At 46.3% G+C, this 26,064-nt stretch overlaps 1 protein-coding gene across 1 annotated transcript in view; it reads right to left on the minus strand.

The window, feature by feature from the left end:
* The window catches only part of LOC119374497 (sodium/potassium/calcium exchanger 4), a 113,365-nt gene that overhangs the window by 18,185 nt on the left and 69,116 nt on the right, over positions 1–26,064 (minus strand). Inside the window, exons 3-12 of the mRNA XM_037644609.2 lie at positions 19,322–19,473; positions 18,654–18,738; positions 18,220–18,323; positions 16,213–16,287; positions 13,636–13,715; positions 11,460–11,575; positions 10,671–10,764; positions 7,248–7,344; positions 1,552–1,643; positions 172–224 (exon numbers count right to left, since the gene is read on the minus strand). Of these exons, the coding sequence (XP_037500537.1) occupies positions 172–224; positions 1,552–1,643; positions 7,248–7,344; positions 10,671–10,764; positions 11,460–11,575; positions 13,636–13,715; positions 16,213–16,287; positions 18,220–18,323; positions 18,654–18,738; positions 19,322–19,473 (948 nt within the window). The remainder of the gene's footprint in view (positions 1–171; positions 225–1,551; positions 1,644–7,247; positions 7,345–10,670; positions 10,765–11,459; positions 11,576–13,635; positions 13,716–16,212; positions 16,288–18,219; positions 18,324–18,653; positions 18,739–19,321; positions 19,474–26,064) is intronic.

Below are 26,064 nucleotides of genomic sequence, written 5' to 3' on the forward strand. Positions count from 1 at the left end.
CCAAGTCTTGACATCAAATTTCATTTGAAAGTGCACAGGAAAATTTCTTTAAGGAGAGTGACACTGCTAGAAGAAGAACACGTTCCCGTGCCAAGTCATTCGTAGGACAGAGCAACGGGTCATTTCATTGACTCTGGGAAGACAGTCGGGGGTTTAGAGAAGCCCACTTACTCAGCGAGGGAATTTTTTTCCAGTCGGCCTCCGTGGACAGAGCAACGTCGACACTGGAAAAAGCAAACACAGTCGACTTTATATCATAGAATGAAAATCCTTGCCACACTGCAAAAATTCAGCTTGAAGAGATGCGAGTGGAGAGCTTCGTAAATTATTGCTGAGCTTCAGCAGTGCTCATTTTGTTATAGTATATCCAGTAGGGTCTACTCTGAAAGCGTGCGTATGGGCGCTCTTTGCTCCACTACAGTCATGCTTGTGGAGAAACAACTTGTTCACGGCAGTGTCCTGCCACAAAGCTTCTCCTTATGTGCTTTATTAACAGCTTTAGCATTACGCCTCACTGTAGCAGTTGTAGTATTAAGTTATTGAAGTTTTTTATTTATTGCCAAGGGGGGGGGGGTGAAAACCACGCCTTCTGTTACTTCATCTTAGCAGCTTTTTGTGGACAGAATATAGTACTCAACTTTTTTTAAACATCATATGTTCACATCATATTTGTATGGCAAACCCCTTGAATTAATGAGAAAGAAAGCATGTTGTATGCATTAAATTTGCCCTTCATCTTCACCCAAAGACTGGAAAGCTTCTTTAGAAAAGCATGTACTTCAGCGACATACTGTCAAGTTTTGAGCATTACTGTATAGCAGCACACTAAGCTATCAGGGATGTTAAGTGCCAAATTATACTCATAAATCCCCACCTTAAACTGTATGTGTTGAAATGAACTGATACGTAGAGTGTTGATGACATTAGTATGAAGTGATATCGCTTTGGATTGGCAGCTGAAGGGTCAATAACCAGAGAGGTGGATTCAAGCCGTTAAGTTCACTCATGGTTCTAGAAATCCATTTGGCAAGAGGGAGGTTGAGGAGGAAGAACCAAAAAAGGTGTGCACGTGTGCCAGCTCATTTTTGTGGATGTTTCTTTTTTTTTCAGTAATAATAAATGTGAGCAGTTTTCTTTTTTTTTTACTACTGCTACCTTCTTTGGGCTGACAATAGTATATCTAACCTTGGTAGCATGACTACATAAAAATAATTGAAAATATGTCCTCTATGACAAATTGAACTTGGGCCAGCCGTGTGGCATACAAGTACTCATGCTTGGCTTCACAGCTATTGGGAAGGGACCGTGGGCTGTACATAACTAGAGAGTGGAGGAGCACTGCCACAATCTAGTTGTCCTTATATCAGTGCACATGCATTCAGCTAACAAAAACGCTCCGTTCAGTCGGCTGTTATGGCGCTTAAGTAAAATATGTATGGTGTGTAAATGCTCTCGCATAGCCTAGAACAGCCATCTTGTATTTCTGTTTGGCTTAGTTTTTTGCCGTTTTTCTGAGGTTGGAACTTGAAATGTGCAGGACGCATGCCCAACCTGGAGCTCTTGCCACGTCGGACCATGTCGTTGGGGTCGAGGGAGGTCTGGGAAGGTAAGTGCTGGATCTCCCCACGGCGAAGGCGCTTGTGCTGCAAATGGAACGAAGTCGTTGAGGCACACTGCCTTGGACAGGCAAAGATCAGGTTGTGGTAGATCACTCAGCTTCAGGCAACACCGACAACAAGCGATGTACTGCTGGGAAACGACGCTTTGCTTATATCCATGCTCGTACTCGTAGATGGCTGCTCTAAGTGTGACCGGCAGTTTCATCCTTCATGCTCAGATGCATTTCTGAACAGCATTTTGTCGTTTCACTCATCTACAAACCACAGAAACTGGCAACTGCGGTGAACTAGCTGCAAGATTTTTCCCCCTTGTTATTCATGCCTCACCAAAATGTGATCTGCTCCTGCTCATCATGAAGAAACCGTGCTGCCACTTTGGCATGAGAGCTGAACTTCGACATTCGTGAGCTGAAACTAGAGCTCTTCTGTTCGTTGTCGTGTGAGCCGACTTATGCAGGTGTTGTTGTTTGTGGAGCATGCTGTGGGCATCAGAGGGCAAGGAACAATGCACAGACTGCAGACTCATTGTTGCAGCTAGTTGGCTATGTCGTGATTTACAATACAATGCCACATGTGCTTATGTATTCCTTTCTGTTTGATGTGATCGGGTTTCACCCACAAAAAGTGTTACCACCGCTTCTGGCAGGCCTTGCCACAGTGTTAGAAACCTTGCGATTGTCTCAAACCGTTATGTTAAGATTACGCCCAGGACACGAGTAACCGAGTTTTTTCTGGGCAGTTCTCAGTAGCGGAATTCTTCATCGAGAACATATTGCTACATCACAGCTCTCCTCAAGTCTGAATTACCGACTCTATGGCTGATCAGGGTGTCAGAATGAAATGTTTCTCGTTTTGGTTTTAGTTTCGTTCCACCGCAAAAAGTTCCGTTCCGTATCTGTTCCGGAACGAAAAAAAAAATGTTCCGTAACAGTTTGTAACGGTTTTCTTTTTTTGTATAAAAATTTTGAGGTTAAGGTAATGATAAAAGACATTAGATTTTTTATGTAGTTACTTGCCCTCTTCTTAAGAAAGTGGGAGAAGGGTAAAGCACATTTTCAGAGGAGCGGAGGTAACTGTACCACAAATTCCTACCAACTAGCACAAACCAGTATTAATTTCAAAGTCATAGTATTTCATTTCTCAAAAGTCAATTACAATGTTACGATATTGGTTCAGGGAGCAGGTTTAGTGCGTGGTATCAGAGACGATCGTGAGGGCCGCAAGGAAGAGGACGCAACTGGCACGGCACACAAACATATATTCGAAGACAAAAATACACAGACAACACAAATACAAAGCACAGCAAGATAATCAACACGCGAAGCGTCTTTAGAAAAAAGTTCAAGGAAACGGCGCGCTCACGCTACGGGCCTTGACTTGGCGGTCGTGGCTGCGTTGCGGGTCTTGTTTGAGAAGGGCCAGGCGGAATGTCGCAGGTTCCTCTGCGTCCGCTGGGCGCCAGGGCAGAAAACGTGTCGTTGCGAGGTCCCTCGGGCGTTGACGCTCGACCGGGTCCCTCCGACAGATGTTGGCCTCCCGAACGTTGGCGTCCGACCAGGCCAACGCTCGGGAGGCCAACATCTGTCACTCTCTTCCTTTCTTTTATCATTGTTTCCGCAGTCAGGTTATCACGCTACATACTTCGAGCAACGGGGCTTCTTCTTCCGTGTTCTCCTGAAAAGTCTACTTTGATTTGCATAGCAACGCTTCCTGTCAGACGAGGTTGACTCAAGGAAAGCTCCTCTGCCCAGCTGGCCTTCCAAACTGCATGAAGGAAGGTCGGCGCTGCTCTCGATTTTTGAACATGTTATCTGCTGAGAGCAAGAAGCCATTGCGCATACCTCAGCACTTAGATGGCCTTCATTCGAGCTCATGACGTCTGCTGTGCCTGTCACAGCCTGAAATTCACCTGCCTCGCTGTAGTTAACACAGCCATCAGGAAGTGACTTTGAAAAGTTTCTCTCTGGACATGAAATCTATCAGAAAATATGCTGTGCTCATTGAAAAGCATCACCGGACACATAATGTCCTGGCTATTTCCCTTACGCTGAGAGTCATCGGATGCGACTGCAACCTCTGTACTATGCAGTTGGGATGCGCAGTTCACAGCGCTCCGTAACCCTGAATATCCGCTTTCAGATGCTGAGCTACTGTTGAGCATCAAACTGTTTGTGTGTGTATCCTCTGCACGCAATTCTGGTCAAAAGTGTGGCGTTGCACGACAAATTTCTGCATCTCAGCATTGTAGGCTTCGCCGTCCGACTGAAGCCTCTGTATATCTGCTTCCAACTTTTCGCGTCGAGCAATAAGTGTCTTGCATTGCAATTCATTTGCTTGTGCTCTTACTACACGTCTTCTTTCTGCTTGTGTTTCTGCCCATGCCTTAAGTTGCGCACCTTGCAGACCAAGCTTTGCACCCGCTTCGACCAGCTCCACAATATCCATCTTCCGTGCAGCCCTTCGCTAAACACTGACTACACTGCTCCGACCTTCTGATGTTTAATAAACAAAGGAGAAAGACCTGTCGCGGACGCCATTGTTACGATATTGGTTCTGGGAGCAGGTTTAGTGCGTGGTATCAGAGACGCTCGTGAGGGCCACAAGGAAGAGGACGCAACTGGCACGGCACACAAACATATATTCGAAGACAAAAATACACAGACAACACAAATACAAAGCACAGCAAGATAATCAACACGCGAAGCGTCTTTAGAAAAAAGTTCAAGGAAACGGCGCGCTCACGCTACGGGCCTTGACTTGGCGGTCGTGGCTGCGTTGCGGGTCTTGTTTGAGAAGGGCCAGGCGGAATGTCGCAGGTTCCTCTGCGTCCGCTGGGCGCCAGGGCAGAAGACGTGTCGTTGCGAGGTCCCTCGGGCGTTGACGCTCGACCGGGTCCCTCCGACAGATGTTGTCCTCCCGAACGTTGGCGTCCGACCAGCCAACGCGTCTTCCCCGCTCCAGCTCCTGGCTCCGTCTGATCGGTCGACGTGGCCTGTTCCTTTTCTTCTTTTTTTTTTCTCGCGCCACGCGGGCACGTGCAGGGAGGCATCTTCAAGATGGGTGAACGACTCTTATTCCAATGCGTGTGCTTGCGCGTTTGCGACGCCGCTTCGTCGTCTTCTCAGCGGCGTCAGGGCACCTCATCACATACAATTTTTTTAGTGGGCTCAATGCTTTGTGTCAAGTAAGTGAGCACGATCTCGGAAGCAGCACGTCATTGAGTGTACTCTCTGATGTGCGAGACCGTTGTTCTGATAAAAAGATCGCCATGCCTGCGCAGAACACGCAGCACAGTCACAGGGAAAGCTGGAAGAGCGGACTTCGTAGAGCCAGTTGTAGAGTCCCTTGAGGCAGCTAATACAAGTACACATGCAAGGTACCTACTACGCCATAAATCATCGTAATTTTTCTGAAGTAGCGTAGTTCCCACTATGCCATTTTTCATCATTCTTCGGAGTAGAGTCCCTTGGGGCAGCTAATACAAGTACACAGGCAAGGTACCCACTACGCCATAAATCGTCGTAATTTTTCTGAAGTAGTGAAATTCTCACTATGCCATTTTTCGTCATTCTTCTGAGAATCGTGGTACCCGCTACACATCTGTAAGGCATTAAGTGCACTTTGTGCTGTGGCTAATGATGATGAATAATGGATGAGCACTTTCCAGTGGGTGGGAAGCAGTGTTGCGGAATGGGGACCTCCATTCCATTTCCATTCCGGGGAATTAGAACTTGTCGCAGTTCCATTCCTTTCAATTGCTCGAAACGAAAAAACTTGGTCTATTCCCACTCCGGGAATGGCCAGGCAGTTAATTCCATTCCTGTAATTCCTCAACTTAGGAAAGGCATCTTGATAGTTTTATCGAGTTAAGAATGAACGACCTATAAAGCTGATGTCATCAAATGCATTAAGAACTGCAAAAGTACGCAAAACACGTTACCAAGGTCGAGGGATAGTAGCTTGGTGACATATCTCGTGCAGTACAACCACCCTACTTATTCCCATAAGGGCAGTTCTCCCGCTACCTATAGTATTTGCATGGTCAGCATGTTTGAACGAATGGTGATGTTTTAATATTGTTTAAGCCTAAATGTCTTAATGCTAAAATGACGACATAGCGTATTTCTATACTGGCAGAAGTAGTACTCAAGAAGACTAAACAGTCTTGCCACGTGTCTGAAGAGGTCGTGAATATGGAGAAAGCTAAGATTTGGTTAATGGGGAACAAAACCCTCTAGATCTGCTGGTATTAGTTGGAACAGTGCACCGCTCGGGCACCTTGTGCCTTTGCATGTAATGCGAAACACTGGGCCGCACTGCTTGTCAGCACTCACGCTTGTCAAGCACGCCTCGCAAGCATGGATGGGGTGAGAACTTTCTGTGTTCGCCTGTGCGCAGGTATGCAAGGTCTTCCTTGTCGCAAAGGTTATTTACGTGTGTCAGGTACTAAACTGCTCGTGAGATATAGATCAGGCTATGCATACAGTATTCGCCACTTTCGTGTGGGGGTATCAATGGGAACCAACGCGCAAGGGTAATTTGTTTCTCCCTTTGGTATCTGCTGGGATAATCCATTTGTTTGTACACTAACTTATGCCTCGGTTTGTAGTAGGCGCGTTGCTTATGAATGTACCGTGCTTGTAATCAGCCAAGCCATTTTAAAAATACCGCTTTATTGTTAAATTCGAGGCTCTGACTTACTAATGTTTGAAGTTTGAAAAACAGCCCGTAGCCGAAAACGTACCCTATTTTCGGAAAAGGACGTAATTCCATTCTCATTCCATTCCGAGCAAACGACGCTTAATTACATTTCCATTCCATTCCTCCAACTGTTGTCCCCATTCCATTCCCATTCCATTCCGGGTCGCAAAAATGTGGAATGATTCAGGAGTCATTCCAATTCTGGAGTGGCAACTCCGCAACACTGTTGGCAAGCATTAAAAACCACACACTCTTTGCGCAATTAGCATTGTGTGATGACTGGTTGTTATTTTACTGTTCTGGTTGTATTTTACTGATGGCCGACGACTGTCATTGCCGCTATCAGTGTACAGCGCATATTGCTTGTGCTTTGACTTTTCATTTCAATAAAGAGTATTCGTCAGTACCAGCTTGTGTTCTGTGTCCTTCACCGTCACGACCACGTGACAATCCTAATGTATACAACAGTTCTTGGCTAGGAAGCCAAGGTTCACATTTAACAAACAAGCCAGTGAAGTTATAAAAAGAAAAGTGTTGACGTGGGCACAGCTGTCATGTCCAAAGAATGTCTTACAAGGACAAATCAACATGGCTGACGCTTTGTGACGTAACCACAATTTCCGGGATGGTTATCCAAAGGTGAAGTAAAATGACAAAAAAAAAGTGAGCATAGCTCATGCACCCAACAAATTCAGGGTAGTGAGTAATCCCGCTGATGAGCGAGTGATAAGACCGAGTACAATAAACTATGTTTGGTTTTGTGAAATGATTCGTGGTGGTGAAATATTTTAGCAACGTTGATGCCAACGAAACGTATACATGTGGCTTTCTTGAAAAGCAAGCAGCAGCTTGTGGGCCCTCTGATACTGCCCGACATTTATTAGAGAGCCTAGTTTAGTGATAGAATAGATGAGAGGGCAGCCTTACCTCATTGGTGATCCTTTTCGCTGCTGCCCAGAAACGAGTTTTGGGGCGGAAGTATCGGGTCATGAGCATTCGCAGTGCTGCTTCGTATAAGGTCGGCCTGCAAAAAGATCCAACAGGCACGGGCTGCAGTTTACGCAAAAGCGAGGCCAATGTTGTTTGTTTTTGCAACGTTGTCTGGCCTGACCGCTGCCAGCCTGTGAGCTGTACAACCTGCCGCAACATGTGTATGTCGTGTGTGCAAATATAGCATGGTTTATTTGTCAACCTCGTCTTCATTACTACTGGTCCCATTATTACTAGTACTACTAGTATCATTATTATACTGCTTGTAGCGATCTGCAATAAAACCTGCACGTCACACTATATTTGGAAACACTTATCTTTAATACATCACAGCTTGAGTTAATGCACAGATTGCACAGATTTAAGCTTGCACAAATTAAAAAAAATCTTTCAATGCACTGGTAGGTGTGAGCTTCTCTAGCAAGTCAAATTTGTAAGGCTGGCTCCTTTTCAAGGTGGTCCTTACTGTAGGGAAGCTAGACCTGCAGCTTGTTTTTTTGTTTTTTTTTAACAGTGAAGCTGTTTGATCTGGCCGTAACAACCTTACTGTGTACAAAAAACAAGCATCATCATGAACGGGTATGTGTCACAGAAATTTGGCAACTACCACTGCTCACCGCTGGTCCCCTAAAAATGAAGAAGGCAACAGACTGGTGGCCAACACCAATTAACATTTCTAGACAGATGTAACTAGTAATTGAGAAAAACTTTAATAAACCGTTGGGATTAACCCAGTAATAAACACATATCAGCTTCGCTGAAGCACCTCTATGAAGTGCTTCAGTGCAGGGTGTCGGAACTAAATGTTTTTCGTTTCGGTTTTAGTTTCGTTCCACCGCAAAAAGTTCCATTCTGTTTCTGTTCCATAACGAAAAAAAAAAAAGGTGTTCCGTAACAGTTCATAGCGGTTTTTATTTGTATGCAAAAATTTGAAGTTTAAGTAATCATAAAAAAACATTAGATTTGTGGTATACTTGTGCTCCTCTTTAAGAAAGTGGGACAGGGGTAAAACACGTTCTTCCACGAACTCGAACCACGAATTCCTACCAACTTGCACAAACCTGTACCCTTCAAAGTCATAGTATTTATTTTCTCAGAAGTCTATTACGAATTTTTTTAGTGGGCTCAATGCTTTGTGTCAAGGGAGTGAGCACATAGGCGTCCGGAGGGGGGTGCAAGGGGGGCAGCTGCCCCCCCTTGGAATTCCGGATACTATTTTTCTATGCAGTAGCAATAAGCTACACAGCTTGATTAGCACACTCAGGTCCCGCATATCCGTGTGAGATGACCTTTCGCCTTGCCAGTCAACTTTGCATGTTTCACAATTGAATAATCTTGCCGGTCATGTCACGGAGTGAAAGAAAGGCCGCCAGTGCTCGATGCCCCCCGCACGGATGCACCCCGCTGCGAAAAGTTCTGCGGACGCCCTTGAGTGAGCACGATCTCAGAAGCAGCATATCATTGAGTGAACTCTCTCTGATGTGCGAGACCCTGCGCGGAACACACCACACAGTCACAGCGAAAGCTGGAAGAGCGGCCTGTCTAGAGCCCCTTGTAGACTCTCTTGTGGCAACTAATACATATGCAAGGTACCCACTACGCTATAAATCATCGTTATTTTTCTGAAGTAGGGGAGCACCTACTGTGCCACTTTTCGTGATTCTTCGGAGAATCGTGGTACCCACTACACATGCAAGGCATTATGGTCACTTTGTGCTGTGGCTGATGATGATGAAGAATTATGGCTGAGCCCTTTGTAATGGGTTGGAAGCATTCAACGACCGACTCGTTGCGTAATTCACATTGTGAGAAGCCAGGTTGTTATTTTACTCTTCTACCACACTATGTTACATATGTTAACACGATTCCTGGCCCGACATGATGCCTGTACAGAGTATTTTTGCGAAGGCGTTACAAGCACCAGCGTAGCTCTCTGGTAGAATACTAAACTGCCACGCAGAGGGTGCGGGTTCAAATCCCATCCAATCCTAGAAATTTGTTTCTTGTTTCATTTTTTTCTTATTTCACGCGATAGCGGTTACAGACACCGGCGGTGGTGGCGGCGGCGGACAACCATGGCGCCAAAGTCGGCTGTTGTGATCTCGTAACAGCTTTCGCTATAACAAACTTCAGCGCCAAGAATGCCCTCTCTACGCTGGCCTGCGTGACAGGCACGCAAAAGTCGACTTGCGTTAATATAAACATCTCTGGTTACAATGTTTTTGTTTTTCACACAATTTGAACATATCTTTGCTTTAGAATTCCTCCCTGTGGTACGTGCTAATACTGTACCCTGAGATATGCATAAATGCTCACGTTGCATGACCTCAGTTTTCGGGATTGCCAAGTTCTCTCGTGAACCGAAAAATGATTTTAAAAATTTCGGTTTCACTCCGGAGAGAGAGAGAAACGAACTTTATTTTGACCAGGCTCCTTGTACTTCAGCCCTAAGGTGGGTGGCCTCCTCACTCCAGGTAGCCATGGCTCCGGAACGAAATAATAGATAAAGTTTCAGTTATGTTTTCGTTCCGGTCAAAAATATCGGTTTTTTTTTTCGTTTTTCGTTTTGTTCTGTTCCGACACACTGCTTCAGTGGTATGTACAACGAGAGAATACTAGGGAGCGGAAAGGAAATGGTGGTTGCGAGAAAACCCCGAAGCGATGGAAGCCCTACACCAACGATGACGTGCCTGTAGATCTATGAGAGGTGTGAACGCTCAGTTTCAACGCAAGCTTCTGTCTGGAGTTTGGACATCCGTGTCGTGTCTGTGACTGTGACAGGCTAGCATCACCTAGCATTAGCCTAGCAACATTATAGAAGCAGACTTCAGAATTGTCCAGTTTCGCTCTTTCAAGCCTTGCGCGACTTAATGCAAGCTTCGCCTTTTTCTTTTCTTGCATTTTAGGGATGCAAGAGGGTTGAATTTTCTGCACATATCATGTGTAAGGCGGTGAAACACATTGTGACTGTTGCAATAGCAAGACATTAAACACTGGTGCCTTTGTTGTGGTTTTTGTTCTTGTTTCTTCTTTTCTTCTACAAAAGCCGGCTCAGAACTCAAGGTAGCATGTTTTTCAAATCTTATATGTAATGTTTTTTTTTTGTAGTGAAAAAAAGAACGTTTCATTTGTAGCAGTGCCTCGCATTATCATTAACTTACTTAATTTTACCTTGTTTGGCAACGCTGTACACCTTCACTTGGCAAAACGTAGCAGATGGGAGGTCAGCATAAAGATATCGTGCGCTTATAGATACTCATATTTTTTACCATTGTGGCGAATTGTTCACTGCACTAATTATAATTCTCGTTATCGTTCACATGCTTTGGTAAGAGGCATTAGCAGTCTTAGCCGGCTCACCTTCTCCGGCTGTCTCTGATCATCTCGTCCAGGGGTCGTGTGTTTCTGGAAGCGTTTTGCTGGGCGTAATCGTCGATTTCATTGTTGAATGGCACTGCAGGTTTGAAAATTAGCTCAGCGTTAACACTTGGAATAGCAGACACTGAGCTTGTAGCAATGTGGCATTGCACCTCTTTTTCTCAACTGTAATTGTCATAATTCATTAAGTATCCTTTAGAAACTATTAACAGCGCATACAAGATTCGTAAATGGGACAGAACAAACACAGGCAAAGAGGACTCCTTGCCTCTGTTTGGTCTGTCCGGTTTCCTAATCTTGTGTGCACTGTTAACAAAGGCGTGCACAAGATTCCGCATTTGCGGGGGGCATAGTTTCAGGACAACGTGCTTCATATTTGATGAAAAAGAAAATGGAAATGAAGCAACGACGCACTTCTCACAATGGCCTGCCTTTGTTTAAGTAAGGATGGGAAGCAAGCAGTTCTGGGAATGCAACACCAGGGTCCTTCGGCCGCCATTATCATCAAAAACCTGCATGGCCATAACCCTGCTCTTTAAACAATGACGAGCAGGTCCGACTGAGTAAATATATGGGGCAAACTATGCACCCCGCTTAGGTGACTAGGGGGAGGGGCACCACCCTGCCCCCCTCGTGCACACTCTTATGGCTGTTAATATACTTTCTAATGGATCTATACCAACTTGTGCAAAGCCTCAGCTTTTTGATTAATAAGTATGACACAGTGTGCGTGAAAAGTTTCAGCTAGCGAGGGGAGGAGGCCATTCTCACCGTAGGAGCTGTAGTTCTTGGCGTCGTAGCTCGCGGATGTAAGGCCGAGCGAAGTCTGTTCTTCCTCGTGGATGCCAAACGTGGTGGCCACCCATTGGTGGATCCTCTTGTTGTACCTAGTTGCCCGGAATACGAAAGAAAGAAAATGGGGGCAGCTGTCTTCTCCCTGCACTGTTCATAATGCTTTTGAAAAAATACAAAGGGAGACTAATTTTGGGGGGTTGCACGAAGCATGGGAAGTAAAGAAAAAGAAAGGTTGAGAAATCAAGGAATACATAAGACAACAAATTAACATGTACATGCGTTGTTGCAATTCGGCATGTTGATCGTTGCTATAAGTTCATTACCGACTCCAGTTTATCCGCCACTTTATCGGGCAACCAGTTTATCGGGGGGGGGGGGGGGGGGGGGGGGAATGCCAGTTTATCAAGCAACTTTTCGCTCTGCTACGTTTTTCATTGCCTCCGTTGGAAACACACAGCGTGCATACTTCAAGGCTTGTTGCAGGCTCCCACAGAAAACTCACTTTCATGTCAGCATTTCAGTAATTTCCAAATGGCAATGTTGCTTCAGTTGATTAACTAATTCTGCCTGCCCTTTGTTTTGCTGTGTGCTTATAGCAGATTTTTATGAGATGATAATGAACCTGAGTTTATGCTTACACCTATGAGTTTTTGTCATGACAACAGCATCACTTGTTTGTTTTGTTGATGCCATTTATCCCATCTGCAGTTCATGGTCTCCATTTGGTGCAGACTTTAGTGCAGCAAGATGCTTGTGACTTAATGTGCATGCCCCAGGTTGTTACATTCTAGTGGTCTGAAAAATTTAATTGAGACCTATTAGTGGATAAGCCTGGGTGACATACTGAATACGACCTGCTAGTGCTCCTACCGTGCTTGTCAAAGACCAGAATGACTGTATTCTCGAAGCATCACTGTTCAATATGCATCTGCGCGCTATGAACGGTTGACCTGCTGACCGGATACCCATTGCACTGACAAGTAGTTGTGCTTGGTGTTGAGAATGTAACTCAGCCATGTGGTAAGTTCTTCCCCATTAGACGAGCCCAGCTCGTCCTTGCCAAACTATCCCCGGCTCGTCCGCTTGACGGAAAAGATTTCCTTTTGCTGTCAGAATGATGAATCATTCTCCGAATGCTGAAAATTTCTTCCAGCATTTTGTTCTTGATATGTTTTTATTGTTAGTTATCAGCGAATAGCTGGCCATTTTTCTGTGAGTAATTAACAGTATAGTTCATTAAGCTAATCTGACGTCGTATGTGCTTCCGCATTTTTATTGCGATAGCAAATAAATGGACACTCTCGGCAGATTTTTGCCATATATATATATATATATATATATATATATATATATATATATATATATATATATATATATATATAAAGCAGAAGAAAAAAAATTCCGAAGCACCCGACGGAACCAGCGACCCCTCGCTCCCCAGCGCGCTTCGTTAGACAACTCCACTACGCTCCACGCATGCTCTGGCGAAATAACGGTGGGCTATTTATATACACCATTTACCGCTGATGGTACGGTGATCTCTGAGGAGCTTGAGCGTGTTTTCTATCACGCAATGCTCCTAAATTTTCTTTCAATTTGAAAACTGCCCTTGAGACATTGACGACAAAGTGGTTCCTTTCTGTACTCACTCGTGATGTGGAACGAAAAAAAGAAATAAAAAAGAACACCGGGCACACCTAGAGTTACTGTATATGCTACCTTCATATACAGTAACTCTAGGCACACCTTGCGTCAGACGCCCCCGTGTGGCAGGAGACGCAGAGGGGTCACTCCACGCGCCGCAGTTTAAAAGAAAAAAAAAATATCTAAAAGCGTCTGATTCTCCATTGTCGACACAGCAGCGCGTTGCTCAAGCACAAAGACGTAACAACCGTGACAGTTGATAGTCCACGCTTGCCCTGTGTATACCTGTGCGTTCTTTTCGAGCGTCCTTTGTTCTTCAGCGGCGCGCTGCAAGTATTGAGCTGCTTGTCGTTCTTCGTGTGACATTCCAACTGTGACTTTTTCTCAAGAGCAATGACTTGCTTTTTATAAGGCAAATATTCAGCTAGTACCAAATTTTCAAAAAATAACCACTTTTAAGAGAACTTCTAAAATATCTAAACGGTTAAAGGGTTACAAGAAGACTCACTTCATGATGTCGATGTAGACGCCGTACAGGAGCAGCATGAAGAGGGAGTCGTACCACGTGACCTGGCCGTCGTAGATCACCTGCGTATGCGTGCCGGGGGATGGCATGACGTACGAACGATTTCATTTTTGATTCATTGGAGCCGCCGTCTTGGACTTTTCGCGCAAATGATCTTGCAGTGTTTTGTATGCCGTTGCGTAACATGACAGTGTCATGAAGCACTGGATACATCTGTACAGCCATTTTTGTGCTTGTGACTTTGAGTCTACGGTATTAAAGATCACCTAGTTGTTACAGATACAAGACGGCGTTAACATCCCAAGATGGTGGCACCTTTGCTCATTTGTAGTCCGTAAACGCTTTGACATTATCGCGCGTTCAACACGTGGCAGCAGCTCTTTAGTTTCAAGCAGTGAAATCTCCAAATTGTAACGTCGAATGTTTTCTTATTTCACGAGAAACCTAAAAGAAGAAAATGAAGTTCACACAAATTCCTGTAGGAAAAATAGAAGCATTTCATTCCCTTACTTAAAATTCTGTAATTACTTATTTATTTAATTATATTATTTAACACTCGTTTAACTAACATTTCATTAAAAAGAAAAAGGAAAAGCAAAATTGACCCATCGTTTTTTTTTTACTATAAATTATCTTTTTCGCATATTCCTTTTATTTTATTTTTTCACAATGTCTACTGCCGCACGCTTCGTGGCCGATCCCCCGTAGTGGGTTGAGCTATTCCCGTAAGGAACCAAGCAACCAACCAACCAACTGAGGCCTAGTAAGTCAAATCCGAATATGCAGAGCTCGTAACGGATCGCGTAATAGTTCGTTGTATTGATCATTTGAAATATAAGACCGAAATATTTGCGGCCCATCTGAAAACTGCGCACGTGTCGAGCAGTCCTCCGAGGCGGATCAGGGATGATGCCTGGATTTTTTTACTCCTTTCCCCGTGGCCCAGGTCGGCATTGTGCGGCTAAGGCCGTGTGGGGGGCACACACGTGTCCTGCTTTCATCCACGCCTTGTTCTGAAACGCGGGTATCGGGGAGCCTTTTGTTCCCTCGAGTGGTGGCTCGCTTTTCGACAACGAGCGGCTGCAGGCAGTACGCTTCACCACACGCTGTTAGTGCGCTACACCGCATTACAAGGCCGCGTTGCAGGGAAGCTTAGTAACGCCAATCCATTCTTACGGAGCATAAGTAAAATCCTCGCTGCGCTAGCAATCGATATTTCGAGACACGCGCGTTACTTCTCCCCCTCTCTGTTTTTCTTTTCTTTTTTGTTCCATAGTGAGCACGCACTTCTCTTGGGTGTAAATGTCTCGTCTGACAGCATCAGCCGCCAAAGTCGTCGGCGCGAATGTTTTGGATGACGCAAGCGATCGCGGGCCGCTTAAAAGCACACATGCCGGGCCGAGGCGTTCGATATATCGACTGTAGAAGTGAACGCGTGATACAGCGGTGTGCGCTTGCATCGGTTTTCCAGGGGTGTGTGACGACGGCGCGAAATTGCGGAAGTATAGTCTATCGATCAATCAGTCAATCAATCAAATTCTTTTGGCATCCAATGCAGCGTCAGCAAAGTAACGAACGAAATCCCGCACGCCCTTTCTCTCGCTGTTTGCAAATCAAGGTCACAATCAATCAATCAATCAATCAATCAATCAATCAATCAATCAATCAATCAATCAATCAATCAATCAATCAGGCATTCACTACAGTGTCAGCAGCATAAAGAAACGAAATCCCGCGCACCCTTTCTCGCGGTACGAAAATCAAGGTCACGCGAACATAAAAGTCTGCGTTTGAAACGCACTGCCTGCAACGTATATGTCACCGATGCGTTGCTAAAAAACCACCACTTTGTGCTTGCGACGTCAGCGTGACACAGACGCTAAGCGCCGCTAAGGAGAAAGAAGGCGGCAAAGGAAGGCCGCTTGACGACGTTTCCCCTTAATCATCGTCCACTGCAGGACGAAGGCCTCTGTCGGCCATCTCTAATTGTCATGCGCTAGTTGATTCTTCCATTTTATGCCTTCAAGCTTCCCAACTTGGTCACACCCTCCGTGGTCATTTCCTGCACTTGCCGTATCCCTAAGAATCCCATTGTGTCACAAAAATGGACCACCGGTTACATAAGCGTGCGCCCGGGGGGGGGGGGGGCAGCGGGGGGCGCAAAATCTGCCCCAAACATGGACTTAGTAGGGTGGGGATGGGGCGCTGCGATGAACCTTCGCCTAAAGTTCGCCCCCCCCCCCCTAATGGGGAACCCTGCGCACGCCTATGACCGGTTATCTAACTATAGTTTGTATAGCTATTGCGGTAAGAATGCTCCCTATACATACACAGACTGCATTTAACTGTTTCCAGTGCGTTGGCAAAGTTTTTCCGACTCGTTCTGGTTGCGGGACCTTTTTCGGTGATTCGAGACGGTCGTCGCACGGTCACTGGGGAACGTCGAACCCAGCTTGTATCGAGGTGCAGTAACCGCGCACAGGGACAGTGACAACATTGTGACAAGAGACTCGGCTCGGAAGGCGGCGCCACCAGAAGCGTATCGCGTGTGTGTCTCACCAGTATGAGGATGACCACGGTGAACGCGTAGAAGAGGGAGTCCCGGAACAGGGGCCACCAGGTCACCGGAACTTCCTGCGTATACGCAGAGGAATACGTGAACGAGTGTTCGGGTGCGATGCTTTGTTTTGCGAGTAGGGATGGCTCATACCCACTACGGGGAATTGGCATGGGGAGAGACGGTGAGTGAATGCTGGGAGGTTAGCATCCGGTTCACTGCCCTGCACTGGGGTGGGGAAATAGCGTTTGGAATGAGGGACTGACAAAGAGTCCGATGGTGGAGTGATTGGGGCTAGAAGTGAGTGATAGCAACGGGAACGGGTTGTCAACATACAGCCGTCACGTCCGCCATTCGTTCTCCCACTGAGGGAAAGGACGTTGGCCCTCATCGCCAAATGTTGTGCGCAACGGACACAACCGGCCATTGTGCAGAAAAAAAAGAAAAGAAAAACAAAAAAGTCGCAACAAATCTTCAAAAACCGGGTAGCTTTATGAAAATGTTCGGAATTACAACTTATGCCATTTAGTTTAATAACTGCAAGTAACTGATTGGAAAAAAAAGTCCCGGTAGTGAAAAAAGAAAGCATGTGCTGAGAATTAATTTTTTTATTGCTTGAAAGCAAGTTTCCTGTTACAGTGATGACCAAGTGGAGGAGGCTTTGAGAGAAAGAATATCAGAAAATTCAATAAAAAAATCGCCGCCATTTCTCTAACCCCTCTTTTTTTTCTTTTTTCTTAGCAGCGTTTTAGCGACAGTTCGCCGAAAGGTAATGAGTTTCGTGTTCTTTAAATAAAATTCCAGTTGAGCGTCGTCGCACCGTCCCGCTGTGCCCTTATCTTTGCGATGTTTACTAATTACGTAAAAGTTATGTCAGTGTTTCGTGTCCACCGTGCACCCACTCTCCCAGAAAACTCGCAGCGTCCCTTATATTGGCCTCGAAGGTGAAAGCCACCTTCTTGTTCTTCTCAGTCGACGTATTCAGTGATCCTCGCTCCTCCGAAACCTTTGTGCACCTCACCTTGTCTTGCACTGCCTCCGGGATCGGCCCACCCTTGCCGAAGCGACGGTGTCGTGTGATGACTTCATCACGTGACGCCACGTCATGGGACGTCGCAAGTCTTGGCGGTCTGTGACGTCATGACGACGTCATCACGTGATGATTTTTTTGCATCACTCGTGCTGACGCCGACGGTCAGTTTTCGCGTTTGGTGAGGCATCTAAGGCTTTCGCCTCAATAACGCCCTCATCAGCCGAGCAACTATACTGAACCACCGCGGCTGCCGCACGCGTTTTTGTCGAGAGCGCGAGTGGTCGCACGCCGCGGATGGCGCCGCTCAGCCTAGAATAAAAACGCATCGCTCTCTTCGGTGGTATAATTCGATTCAGAGGCGTGCGCGGACGCCTTCGTGGTTGTAGTTGCGCCATATTTTTGCGACACACGAGAGTTACGCACATAGTGTTAGATCTAATTGCGTGAAGCGTGCACACCTGCGTGTGTTCCTTCCGCGTATGCGAACAGTGTCCTGTGCATATATTGGCCGTGGCGCCATCTCCAGATTCTTCTGCAAAGAGTGCACTCGCGAATAATTTATCATAGCAACTCGTGGGGTCTCCAGTGCGAGAAACTACGAGGCAAGCCTTATAGTGAGGGAGTCCTTTCTGTGTTTTTTCTGGACACTCGGGGTTCTTAACGTGTGTACCTAAACCTAAGTACACCGTTGTTTTTGGATTTCGCCTCAATTGAGCCGGCGCGCGCGCCTGGGTACTACCTCAACTCCTGTCACGTGACTCCCGCGCCGGCAATGCGAAGAGAAACGTGGACATCGTGCCGCGCGGGACACCGCCGCGACGACATGCTGCTGCTACTGCTCGGTAAGCAGTAGCAGCAGCATGCTTCAACCGCGGCAATTTTTTTCCCTTTAATGCTGTCCCAGAAACTGCCTCTGAGACCGCAGTTCGCTTCCCATATAGAGGCGCGCTCGGCATTAGAACGAGGAAGAGATCACCTTTCCGGAGCACAGTCCGCACAGTCCGATGACGAAGAGCACGTTGAACACCGCCGAGCCGACGATGGTGCCGGTGCCCACGTCCCCCTTTGCGATGAGGACGCCTGCATCGTCAGTCACCGTCATGCAAGACAAAGGCGGTTATCTCCAATCTAACATGTCGTGTGTCACTTTATCTTGCATGCAAACTTCTTAATTTCGTCACTTCACCTATCCCTTGTTACCTGTTCCGTTGCTTTATCTACCGACCATCGGTGATCTGACCTACACATTACGTGATCGTTGCGTTTGATTACGTGAAAAGCTGACCACAACAGTGCGCTCAAATCACCCCCATTTGTCCCCGCGTGCATCGGACTTCGTGTCCCGGACCATTACGTGAAGTAATGGCTTTGGAAAATGACTCAGAGTGAGGTATCCGTTCGGGTACTCACCTAAGATGGCGGTGAATAGCTCGGGCGCCGAGCTGCCCGCTGCCATGAAGGTCGCTCCGGCCACGTCCTCCGACAGGTTCAGTCGCTGCGTGCCATTAGTGGATTGATTGGACAATGTATAGATAGATGCGCGGCGGTGTTGTTACGTCAGTCGTCATGCAGGGTCACGTGAGGAGCAACTAAAAGTGGAACGCAGTTATAGGACTGTACAACGTCAGTCCGTGGTGCCAATCGTGACGTGGCGACAGCACCAATTCTGTCGACACGCCGCGATCCTTCGCGTAGACAGACGTGCTGCTTTGAAGGGCGTATTGGATTAATGTTGTTACATACGCAAGGGGGCTATCGCCGGCGCGGTGCAGAACACTTCGTGGCCTACATAAAAGTGCATATACGTAACAGGCATTGGTGTTCTTACAGCCATCGACAGTTTAAATAGGAATTTAAGTTAGGATCAAGTAAAACGCCAGTTGCGCATAGTGTCAGCATGATTTCGGCATCTTTGGCAACCACATGAGCAGGCGCCCGCGATCTTTCGCTAAATCTATTGCGCTTTGTAACTTCTTCGCTTTTCATTCGTCCGCGACTGCATACGCGACAGGACGAGATGCCCGATCTCCTGCAGCGCGTATGCGTTGTAAGGAATCGATAGATAGCCGCCCACTCACGGCGCAGCATTCCTCGAGGGAGGCGATGAAGTAGTCGTCGCAGACCACGGCCAGCGCGTAGAACATGTAGAGGACCACCAGGATGTGCACCACCACGCCGCCCCTGGCACGGGCCTCGTGGGAGAACAGGTCCGGGGGGAACTCGTGGTACGCTGCGTTGCATGCAAAAGAGGGAGGCCAATGCGCTGTGCGAACGAAAACGTTTTAACAAGCTGTTGTAATAACATCGAAACAAGAAGGAACAAAAGCGTACAACTCGAAAGCAGCAGCATTTTGTACAGACGAAGTGAACACGAAATAGTATGTGAGGCCATTGTAATGTGCTGGTATTAACATATGTGCAGTGGTCGTATTGCTGGTGGCGCTGGACAATGGTGAACTGGTCGACGGCTGAGATACAATCCGTTTCGAGTATTGGTGAAAAAAAAATCGGGTAAAAGATTTATATTGAACAGAAGTCGTTACAGCTCTAATTAAAGGATCGTATTTAATAATCAATAAATAAGAGAGAGAGAGCCAGAATGCTAGACTGCGTAAGGTGAAATAACGCCAGATTATCTCAGACAGCCTACAGGGTGCTACTATTAGCCGCTCCGTTTTGGAGGGTTCACCGACAAGGATCATCAATAGATGACATTGAACGCGCATCTTTGCACTAAGAAGCACTGGCTATTGGAAACGTCGCGTTTGTCGACCAAATTTTACGCGGGCTTTCGATCCACACCCTGCTGTTCCATCCATAATTCATAGGAACTCGGAACTCTGCCGTTCATTTTCGTCATAAGGCCGCGCGCGCTCATTTCTTCAGTTTTACGTGATCGGGCTTCACCCACGAGAACTGTCGCCACCGCTCGGCGTCTTTAATGTCTGGGGAAGCTTCGCGATAGTTCTAGACTGTTCCGATAAGACTGCGCACGCGACGAGTGTGCAGCCGAGTTTATTTTAGGGCTAACGCGAGTTGGACCGCTCGTGTACAAAGGACGACGTGTTTCCACGACGATCAGATTAGTCGACGACCGGTGACCGTGCTCGGCGTTATCATTGTGCAGCGAGTGTTGCTCGTACAGGGTGATCTTTTTAAAACGGACCCATTTCATTGGGCTGTAGAGTTGCTGCGAATTATCCGATTTCAATGCGGTTTGCGGAAAAAGACTCAGGAAGGACGAGAATTTAATGGCCCGTCCCGTTTTATTTAATATGCAACGCCGAAAGAAAAAAAAAGAATAAGAAGTAACGAAAACCGCGACATCCCGCAAAATTCCGTACGAGAGGGAGGCCGGGCGTCAAGGCGACGAGGCGCGGCTCGGTTTTCGCGTCAACGTCACGTGATGAACCTGGCGTCGCCAACTTTTCCGCGGCTGACGCGAACGCTGCGCCGGACTAGCCATCCCTCCTTGCATAGCATTTCGCGGTTTTCGTTATTTCATATAGATTTTTTTTTTTCGCAGATGCACATGAAAAAACGGGAAATAAGTATTTCTCATTCCTGAATGTTTTCTCGCGAACCGTATTAAAATTGCATAATTTGTAATAAAACTACATCCTAACGAAATAGGTCAGCTCTAAAAGAATCACCCTGTACATTGACGCTTTCTTTTCCTGGGCACAAGTTCGCCTAATAAAAAAAGTTTCATCTTTACCGGCTTGGGTTTTGCGTCCTTCGCCGTCACAACCATGTGACAATATGCACGCCCCCCCCCCCCCCCCCCCCCGACCGCTTCTCTACCACATTGATCTATGTTCTAGTAATGCGTTCAGGATGGCGCTTTGCTACCGTGATGGACCGTCATCCGCTTAACGGGCCCCATTCGGAGATGCAGTCGTTCGCCACGTACACGTATACTACATGCGTGCAGACGAAGTACAGGCGCCCGTGCATGTACGCTAATTGCGTTTAATTCTCTGTCCGTCAACGCTGTAGATGCGCGCCCTTTATTGATTCTCATTATAGCGGAGTTTAAAAAAAGAGCGGTTAAATAAATGTGGCTATCTCTGATCGAGTATTCATTGAACGTGTTACTGCATTCTCTTACTTACATGCGTATATATAAGCTCGTCATGGTCGGTTAGCGAGCGGCTACGGTATTGCGTTGGCGCGCGCGCACGCACACACACACACACACACACACACACACACACACACACACACACACACACACACACACACACACACACACACGCACACACACACACACACACACACACACGCACGCACGCACGCACGCACACACACACACACACACACACATATATATATATATGTATATACAGGGCTGGGCAAATATACTTTGAAATTGCATCGCGATACGATACAAGATACTCCGGCAAAAAGTATTGGAGATACAGATACAAGATACTGCCGCACTAATTGTATCCGATACGATACTTGGCAATTGTATCTTAAGATACTTCGATACATTCTCAAATTTGTTATTATAGATCCATACAATGTAGCAGCAAACGCCTATACACAAAGATGTCTCCTTGAATATTTCTGAACTGTGACCTATTTAGTTTCACTTGCATGAAATGTCTGTTAGTATCTCAAAAATTTTGCCCTTCTTGCTCAAAGTACATTAGTTTCCTTCCAAAACAATTTATTGGAGCTTGTTTTAGCTTGTTCACAGGACAACTCTTTATACACTTCGCTGACAGCGGTTCTTGCTTGTCATTTTTGTAATTGATGGGAGTCGCTGCTCAACTTGCCGACCAGCTAGCGGGTTGCCATGTGATCACAATAACGTCAATAAGAAGCCTTCGCACGACGGCGCAAATACCGGTGTGGACTTTTACCTTGTCCGTAAAAGACTGTTTGCACAATACCGTATATCCGGACAGGTATAGTGGCGCGGGGAACGCATGGTGTATACGGGGCTTGCGAGCTAGCGGCCCGGCCGGCACATATGACCGTCTCCGTTCCATTTGTTTTTGTTTTCTAAATAAGTATGTTAGTGAGCTACACAGACATGACTGGCATTTCTTTCGTGAGGAACACGTGCTCACCATGTGCTGAAACATAACCGTGGAACAAAAACTCTATATTTCAATCCGCGTCCAGATTTCACTCGTTATGTACATCCGTATCGTTGTTTCTGGAATCCGGACTCAAAATGCCCTTCAGAAATGACCTATATATGAGATATGTCAAAGGCCTCCTTTCAAACGTCATTTTGTTCGAACTCTCTGCGACCCCACCATCTTCACTGTCCCCGGGCCTTTGGAGCTAAATTTCGCGACTGCGGCCCGCCGGCTATAAGCTGAGTTTGAGACCCCTGTTGTATATGTAGATGACGTAAACCTGCAATGAATTTCCATGTTCTACTAGCTGCTGGCGTAAGGGATTCTTTGTTGATATACTCATTCACGTGCAATTTTTTAGCAATTTTTCTTGAACGAGAGAACATGTGCAACACATAAATGTCTCAGACGTATTGCGTAGCTGCACGAAGCATCGCAGGACACCGCCGCTATTCGCGCTATTGCCGCTTAAAGCTCCCTTTACGTAGCGATTAGTAATAAGAAAAATATTTAAGAAGGCCTTAAACCGGAAAACAAATATAAGTAAAATAGAGAGGTGGTTGTTTATCAAACATTCACATTGAATGAGTACAGAAACACGATACAGACGGCGCCCTTAACAGCTATGATCACGAAGTATCGTCAACTTACCTGTTGAGACCAGGCCCGTAGCCAAAAATTTTTTCGGGGGGGGGGGGGGGGGGCACTTGCTGAAAACCTTGACTATTTGAGAAAAACACCTATGTTCATTATTTATTTTTGGTATAACCGCCTACTTCACCAAAAATTCGGGGGGTGGGGGGGAGTGGCCCGGGCCACTCCCCCCCCAGCCAAGCCCTTAGCCGCCCCCCCCCCCCCCCCCGGCTAAGGGCTTGGTTGAGACAATGTGAAATTCAGTGCCTATGGAAAATTGCCTGAAACGGCTCGTTGGGACGCTCATGAGTAAAACGGAGCATTCAGTAAAACAACGTTTCTCGAATCCCCTTCCTAACATCTTTAAGATGGCTCTTCCATTTTTATAATGCAAACTCAATTTCGCTATTTTCTTAAGCGGTAAGTAGAATATTTTGTACTGTATACTCAAGGCATGCCCACATAATAATATATTTGTTTTCAAAATCGCCTTGGCAACGTGTAAATGTGTAAACAGTAGTAGAAATAAAACAGACAGTTAGAAGAATAAAGCAGCAATCTTTTTTTGGGAGCGCGTTACAAAAGACATACTGCAGTGACCAGACCGGAAAAACAGTGCAGAGACCTAGGTAATGTATGTGACGCAAAATTACAGCTAAGAAAGCACTTGTGCTAATAATCAAATTATGATTTCATAAATTCTTTGAATAAATGCTGATGGAAGTGAAAAATACCATACGCCAAGATATTTTCTGTTAGGTAAACGCTTGCTCTATTAGATCTAGCATCAGTACCTGTGGTGCTAAAGTTGTTAGAATCTTATTTGCATATAAGTTAATTCATTGCATGCAAGTCAAACTTATATCCTCGAGATCTTTTAAATCGCTAATATGTAAAATCCACGCGACGCAAAGCAACCACATTTCGTTACGGATCAAGACGCAAAAGAATCTGCAATAACGACACTGTAACAACATCAGAATTTGCGCGATAGACGCCGCACGCAGTGGAGTACGCGGCGCAGGACAGTGGTTATGAGCAAGTGTAGCGGCATTGGAGCAACTAAAAAGAAAAGAAATCGAGAAAACAAAAGGTACGTGGGCTGGGCGTAGACGTCCGCGTGCTTGTCTTCCTGATCTTCTACCCTCGCTGGACGACTCTGGCGTCAAAATAACGTCACTGCCCTTAGACTTATTCAGATCGTTTAGTGGCACCAGTACCAGCTTGAGAAGCGGAGTTTGGCCAGCGATTATTGTTTCGCACGGCTGTGTTGCGATAGAAGTATCTTGTATCTTAAAATACACGATACATTATCGAATGTATCGGAAATACAGATACAGATACTCGTCGTTCGAGACGTATCGCGATACAGATACAAGATACCCAAAGTGTATCTAAGACAGTATCTAAGATACAAGTATCTTCGATACTGCCCAGCACTGTATATATATATATTTAAATGCGGAGCTTAAAAGCTCAGTGGTAGAGCATCGGACGCGTTATTCGAAGGTCGCAGGTTCGGTCCCTGCCGGCGGCAAGTTATCTCTTCGTCCACTTTACTTTCTTCACATTTATATTCTAATTACTAGAAATAACACCCCCTCTACTTTCCTTGGCATTGTTGTCTGTTAGTTCTCATTAATATTGTGTCTAACAAAGAAAAACGAGCCCTTATCTACTTTCCTAAATGCGGAAGAGTAACTTAGGTTGCCGCAAGTGTAAAACTAGACGCGCCTTCACAAAACAACTGTTTCTTTTGTCGACGTTTCCAACCCCGTCTTCTTCAGTAATTCGTGCTGTAAACCCTGTAAGGGCCTTACAGAGGCGGAGGAACGCGGGCTCCTCAGCCTTTACACCAAAGCACAGCTGTGCCCGGCAGTTTTAAAACATTTTGATCCTTCGTGTAGAGGAAAATGCCCGCACTGTGCGGAGAACGTCTTCGGACATCTTCCACGTGGCGCGGGCATGCCAGTCAACCCCGAAGCTCGCCCCAAAACCAAGCCCCACCCGCGAGGGCTGGGAGGCAGCCCTGCTCGGCTGTTCCGACCTGGCGAGCCAGAAGGCCCTGGTCGACCGAGCTCGAGTCGCGGCGGTCGCCAATGGATTACCGTAATGAGGAGCCCGCCTAGTGGTGGTGAGGGTTGGCCCCCTCCGGACCACGTCGCACTTGTATATACCTGTAATAAAGTCTTAGCATCTTGAATTGGGCTGGTTGGTACATACTTAGTAAAGTATTTCTATAATAAAGTCTTCTCCTCCTCCTCCAAGACGTAACAAGAGAAGAGGGGAAAGGACGAAAAGGAAGGGAAAGAGGAACTTAAGAAAGAAGAAATAAAAAGGAACAGGATGTCAAGAGGGTCGGTCAGAACGATTTTGCTTAACGCGAACATTGTGTTAGGTAGCTTAAGAAGCGGGGCTCTATTTTGACAACAATGCAGACTCCACGCCCCCACTGAACCCACGCGTCTAGTATTGCACCTTCCGGTGTAGGGCCAGGGGCGGCTTTTTTAACGTCCATCCTCGACGTTTACTGTGTTCAACTGGGAGAAAAATGAATTGGTGGGGTAAGGGCTGGGGCTTTCTGTGCATGCTTTTACGTGTTGGCGGGGCTACAAGATCTGAAGGAGCCGGTAATGTGTCCCCGCCGTCAATATTCATCGTATGCATTGGCTCTTGTACTGAAAGGACGAGGGGTGTAAAGGAAAAAGACCGAGCAAAAGCTTGTTAGTGTAATGACAGAGTACAGTACCATTACTGTACGGCGTCCGGGACCACTTATCTGTGCTTGAAGTGGCAAAATCAATCCTAGATAGACGCCAAGGAGCGGCATCATTGGAACAATATTATTCTCGCGATGGGCGCCAAGGTGCCGGCGACCGATTAGAGAGAGTGACGTTTGCGCATTTTAATTATCGTAATGGCGAGGGGGTGCCTGGGTGTTCGTTTATTCCGTTTTTTATAGTGTTGAATTTGTAGATAAGGTAAAATTGTTTTCCAAGAGTGTAACCCTGATATCGTCGAAGCTGTGATCTTTCAATGCGATGTGCTTAGCAAGCGCAAGGCCGGGCAGGGAACGTACATGTGACCGATGG

Source organism: Rhipicephalus sanguineus, chromosome 11 (genome assembly GCF_013339695.2).
Source record: "Rhipicephalus sanguineus isolate Rsan-2018 chromosome 11, BIME_Rsan_1.4, whole genome shotgun sequence".
NCBI lineage: Eukaryota > Metazoa > Arthropoda > Arachnida > Ixodida > Ixodidae > Rhipicephalus > Rhipicephalus sanguineus.